Here is a 6038-nt window from a genome sequence, read left to right as displayed (position 1 = left end):
ATATAGTTGATCTCACCTTGTTTAGGGCTAAGGCATAGTTGTTTGTATTTGGTGATATTACACCCCATGAATCTAGAAACAAATTTTAAAAGGAAAAGTTTGCTATCCTATTATTTGTCTATTTGGATACAAATTTTAAAAGGCAGATAATACCTTTTTATTTCACCTTTTTAAAGAGGAAAAGAAGAAAATGAAAAGGGGAATAAAGAGGAAAAGCAAGTGATATTTGGTCCTAAATTTTACAGGTCCGGAAAAAATAACAGGCAAGGAACTTTTCCAAATAAACCTAATTAGATATCATTTTTTTTTGTACGTTTATCTTAGTCCAGACTTTAGATACTGGTTACTGTTATTGCATGTCATTTATGTTTTGGTTACTATTACGGTTTCTACTGGAGTTACTAATGAATTATCTTGTCTTGTCTTTTCTAGTTTTTTATTTCCGTCTTTCTGAGCCGGGGGTCTATCGGAAACAACCACTCTGCCCTATCGGGGTAGGGGTAAGGTCTGCGTATACATTACCCTCCCCAGACCTCACTTTGTGGGATTTTACTGGGTAGTTATTGTATTTTGTTTTTTTGTATAAGTCGAAAAAACTTCAGTAATATCACACCAAGATGGTGTCACTACACTATCGATTTTCTGTATAGATTGCGAGAGACTGCTACACACTTGTTCCTAGAATATGAAGATCAATACATCAGAGTTACATATTTACATAAAGTATCCTTCTAAAGGAAAATTCCAGAAAAAGCAGGAGAAAAAAATTTCCCTCCCCCAACCCCCCCAAAAAAAACCATTCTTGGCCCTCCTCCCAAAACAAATGGAGTAAGTCTTACAGGCTTACAAAGATGGGACTTTCAGTAGAATGGTCTGTATATTGAATGTGGTACTTGTATAGGATAAAAGATACTAATACAATAGAACAGAAATCTTACAATTACATAGGACTGATTCTACTATAAAGCCTCTTTTACATCTTGAGCAACAATGAGTTCCTCCAGCTGAAAACCATAATCAGTCTCCGAAAGCATCAAAATATCATTTTCTGTAGTGAAATTATATCGTTCTCCTATGGCTCTCAGCAGCTGGTACACTTCAAACATTGAGGGTCTCTCCTTATGTTCAGACAATACACATCGACAAGCCACTTTAAGAACCTGGAAGACCTCATCATCATAACCTTTTCCACACAATGAACGGTCAATTGCATCTTGAAGCATAGATTCACCCGAGAGATGTGTGATCCACTCCACCAAATTTCCCTTAAAACTCTCAGGAGCTTTGGTCACGTAAGTAGGCCTCTCACCCGTTACCAACTCAAGAAGTACAACACCGAAGCTATAGACGTCACCTTTTGGTGTAGCCACAAGAGTTCGCAAGTACTCTGGAGCGACATAACCCATGTCCCCAAATTCTCCATTGACAAAAGTACTCAAATGAGTGTCAATTGGATTCATGAGCCGAGCAAGTCCAAAATCCGATATTCTTGGCTCAAATTCCACATCCAATAAGATGCATTTAGAACTAATGTTTCTGTGGATAATACGAGGATTGCAATTGCGGTGGAGCCATGCAAATCCTTTGGCTGCTCCAATGCCGACTTTCATTCTCAAAGGCCACTCTAGAACTCTGTCCCCTTCACTAACCAAATGTAACTTATCATGCAGGTTACCATTTGGCATGTCCTTGTAAACCAACAGCCTTTCTTTCTTAGCCACGCAAAACCCCAGAAGAGGAACCAAGTTACGGTGCTTTACATTTCCCAAAGTAGCCATCTCAGACAGAAATTCTTTCTCCGAATGTTGAGTATTCTGCAACCTCTTAACCATAAGAGAAGTGCCATCATCAAGTACTGCTCTGTAGACAGCTCCTGTTCTTCCTGACCCAATAATATTATTTTTGCTGAAGTTGTCACTGGCCTTCATGAGATCACTTAGTCTCATTTTTGAAACAGACTTCTCAAACATTGAAAGCTGAACCCCAAAAGAAAAAGGATACCAAATGCTAAACCATCAGAACTGAGGTAATAACTAGAGTGATTGAAAAATAACACTGGAGCAAGTGAAAAAATCATTCTTTTTAAGATGGTAACATATTTTGTATATAGTACATAGGTTGTACTGAAACCATATTTACAAGTGAGCAAATGAGAAGAAAAAACTGTTCTGCAGTTCTAGCAAGTGAAATAATCATTTGCTTGATAAGGAATAAAAACGAAGAGAGATCTTATAATAATTTGCCACATAGAAACTCCTTACCTTGATTACTTTGGCGCCCTTAATACTCTTTGCCCATTTATTCCCCTCAGGATCGTCGTCCTTTTTCTTCTTCCTGGACACCATTCTTAGATAAAAGAACATACCGATGGCCATGGCGACAGCACCTACAGTCACCACACCAATCGTTACACCAGCAATGAGTCCAATAGGAGTTTTCTTTGCAGGACCCCGGCAGACAGGCAAAGGATTTCCGCACAGTCCTGGATTATTGGCATAACTCTCAACAGGAAAAGTTCCATTTATAAAGTTTGGAACTGGCCCAGTCAATTGATTGTTTGCTACACTAAACGTCTTCAGTCGACCAAGCAGGCCAATCTCGGGAGGAATTTGACCTCTTAACCGGTTGTTATCGAGATTAAGGTCATTCAGATAAGAGCAATTTGCAAGATTCACAGGGATTTCTCCCGATAGTAGGTTGGAGGATAGATCAAGTATCACCACGAAACCTATAACTTTGGAGATATTAGACGGAATACTTCCATTGAGCTTGTTGTTTGAAAGATCCAATGATGTCAAAGATGAGCAATTCTGAATACCGCGTGGGAACTCGCCCTTGAGGCCCATGTCCGGAATACGGATACTCAGAACCCTGTTCTCATCGGGATGCCAGCACTCAATCCCAGTAAATTTGCAGATAAAACCTTCAGTCTGATTATTGAAATTCCATGAAGCTAAGCTATTGGATGTGTCTTCTAACGCGCTTTTAATAGATTTCAGACAATCAATGTCACTTTGAAGAGCACAGCAAACGGTGCAACCCAAGAGCAGATAGATCAAAGTAGCAGCAGGAATTGTAAGGGCTCCACAATTTGACACCATCTTTTTGAACGGCCCATTCATAGTTGCATCAACATAATGGCCTATTTTAAGGTCTCTATAGTCTAGTATGCAAATCCTCAAGCATTTGATGTCTGCTGAGGAATAAATCTAATTCTCCTGAGTAAAATCCAACAATCTGCAAAATATTGAAGGAAAATATCAAGAACTGAAGGGAGCAAGTCATTTACAAGCAGACAGTTGTTTCTCATACATATAAAAGAAACTAAAGGCACTGACAAACTGTGGAAGTGAACATGGGAACCAACTTATATAGCCAGAGAAGAAGATATATAGAGCAAGTAAGAACATGCCAACCAAGAAAATCAGTCATTAAAGTACAAAATATCTTCACGATTAACCAGCTACAAGTATACGATTAATAATCCTGAAGAAACGAATGACTCATTATTGGAATGAGTACGGGATTTCTTCTTCAACTCAGCACAACAACAATCCTCCTCTTCCAACAAAAGGGAAAACAAAAAAGAAAGAGGAAGAAGACAGTCAACAAGTGAAAACAGTAACAGCAAGCCAGCAATCAATCTAAGTGGATAAACTAAAAAAGTGAAAGAATACCAAAACTATTCCTCAATCCCAAACCAGTCGGCGAATTTCCATATCTATCTATTCTATTCGAGCCCATCTCAGAGAACACAACAACAACAACACGCCTCAATCTCAAACACCACGCCTCAATCTCAAACAAATTGGGATCGGCTATATGAATCGCCATTGACTACCTTACTCCTTTTAAACTCATGTCATGCAAATATTATGCAAATACAAATAAAAAGTATAAGAAGTTTTGAATATTTCAGAGAATACAACCCCCACCAAAATTAACCATGTGAAAAAAAATAATTTACCTGATCTTCTCCACTAGCACAAGCACAAAAGCTCACAGCTTCAAGGAGGAAAAAAAACCACTTGATATAACACGAAATCCAACACACAAGGCTCAAAGAACCCAGAAATGTTTTTTAAAAAGGAGGAATTAACAGATAAAATTCAATTTCTAGAAAAACTCAGAGCTTCTTATCTGATCATGACTTGAAGATGCAAAGACCAAGATTCCTCAGTCCTTGTTCAAAGTATTTAAAGGAGCCCAATAACATAAATTAAAGAGAAGCAGTTACTTACAACTGACCAATATGAAATAAATTAAAGTATTAGCTTAAGATATTAAAAGAAGACCACATATAGAGTGCTTACTGGCGTGGGAAATGGGGTAGTATGAAATGACGGATCCAGAGGGTTAATCAAAAGGAAGTTTCAACGAAGTAGAATTTTAGTTTGATGGGTCAAAGAAAGAAGAAAAGAGGATGTCATTGCCCAGTGCCCTCCACAGAGGGAGAGCGAAGACTGAAGACTTTTGCAGAAAATGAAACAATCCAATTGGCTTGACTTGCTGTTTTCCTTTGCTTTCCCAAAAGCGGGGTGAACGAAGTCGTGACTCTTTTTTGTCATTATATTTTCCGTACAGCTTTCCAAAAATTAACAGTTTAATTGTAAAGTTGAAAAAATAAAATATTAATAAAACTAACAATTAAATTGTAAAGTTGAAAATAAAGAAAAATATAAATGATTATTAATTTTTCAAGGTATAATTTTTTAACAACCAAGAAGTGTGTTGGGATGTTATCAATCTCATTATTTTTTTTTCAGAGATTTCAGTTCGAGCCATGAGAACGGAGAAACTTCTTATGTGAAGTATTTTCCCTAAAATAAGCTTGCATGTAAATCTAAATTAACCGTATCATTAAGTTTTGAATATCAAATGATATTAAAAGAAAAAAAACCTTTTCTATTTTTGACCATTTTCACACTTGCCCCAATTAATGATAACTATCATAAGTTCAATAGCTCATTTATCAGATTGCTGGTCCATCCTTAATCTTTTCCCCTTCTTCCTTTTCTACCTTTTCGTGTCAATGTACATGCTATTTTTCATCATTCTAGCGTCAAAAAATAACTAATTTGCATTTTAACATATTTCATTTAGATTGTTAAAGTAAACATGAATTTTAAGCTAACTCTTAAGGAAGATAGTTTAAAAATTAAGAATATTTGTGATAAAGAGTTTTGGGACCTAAGGAAAATCTCCTTTGAATTCCCCGAAAGCATTATTACCAACATCAATGATTTAAACCTCAATGGGCACATTACACCTCCCAATAATCTCATATGGAGTATAAATCCTAGTGGTGTGTTCTCCACAAATTTATGCTACGAGCTAATTGATGAGCAAGCATCTTCAAGCCTCAATTTCAATTGGATCTGGGACCTCAAATATCCTAACAAGATTAAAATCTTTATATGGAAATGCTATCACAAACGTCTTCCTACTAGAGCTTACCTAAGCAAAATTGGTGTTAATATAGACTCTGCCCAATATGTAAAGCCACCAATAAGTCTATAATCCATATCTTCTGGAATGTACCATCGCTCAACCATTTTGGCAATCAATGGGAGTGACCATTAACCTCCAAATGCATACAACTCACTCGGTTGACCTTCTTAGGAATGTAAATCCTACTACGATTAATAAATTCACAATATAGGATGATATATTCCCGTTCACCCTATAGGGCAATTTGGAACAACAGAAATCACAACAACCAAAACAATACCAGCAATCATATCAATACGAAAAAAGTTGTTGGCCTAGCTGTTGAATACAATCTACTAACGTCCAGGGCTACTATTAACAACATAAAATTAAACATTAATGTTAAGTGGCAGGCTCCTCCAAAGGGTTGGTATAAGATCAACATTGATGGTGCCTTTAGGAGCAACAGTCTTCAAGGTGGAAGCAGCGGAGCCATACGTAACAACAAAGGTCAATGGAAAATGGGCTATTTCAAAAAAAATAAAAAATACATGCAACAGTACCAATCCAAGTGGAACTACAAGCATTACGGCATGCACTTCAACTAA

General features: G+C 36.9%; 1 protein-coding gene across 2 annotated transcripts; it reads right to left on the bottom strand.

Annotated features, from left to right (window-relative positions):
* Positions 1-675: 675 nt before the first annotated feature.
* LOC107809080 (probably inactive leucine-rich repeat receptor-like protein kinase At5g48380) lies at positions 676-4535 on the bottom strand. 2 transcript variants are annotated; one of them, XM_016633674.2, is made up of 3 exons: positions 4314-4535; positions 2262-3237; positions 676-1976 (listed from the first exon to the last, which is right to left on the bottom strand). In XM_016633674.2, exons 2-3 carry the CDS (start codon positions 3120-3122, stop codon positions 960-962), a joined length of 1878 nt encoding a protein of 625 aa, XP_016489160.1. In that variant the 5' UTR covers positions 3123-3237; positions 4314-4535; the 3' UTR covers positions 676-959. The 2 variants fall into 2 exon arrangements, with proteins under 2 accessions (XP_016489160.1, XP_016489161.1); XM_016633675.2 differs by having other exon boundaries at positions 3968-4336.
* Positions 4536-6038: the final 1503 nt, after the last annotated feature.

This window comes from Nicotiana tabacum, chromosome 22 (assembly GCF_000715075.1).
Source record: "Nicotiana tabacum cultivar K326 chromosome 22, ASM71507v2, whole genome shotgun sequence".
NCBI lineage: Eukaryota > Viridiplantae > Streptophyta > Magnoliopsida > Solanales > Solanaceae > Nicotiana > Nicotiana tabacum.
This window is presented reverse-complemented; position numbering and strand designations above follow the sequence as displayed.

What these genes read in the sequence shown, in the direction of transcription:
- LOC107809080 (XM_016633674.2), bottom strand. Translation starts at nt 3,122, where the DNA reads ATGAATGGGCCGTTCAAAAAGATGGTGTCAAATTGTGGAGCCCTTACA. An exon ending in AGGGCGCCAAAGTAATCAAG is followed by an intron (nt 1,977 to 2,261) that starts GTAAGGAGTTTC and finishes TTTGGGGTTCAG; the next exon opens with CTTTCAATGTTTGAGAAGTC.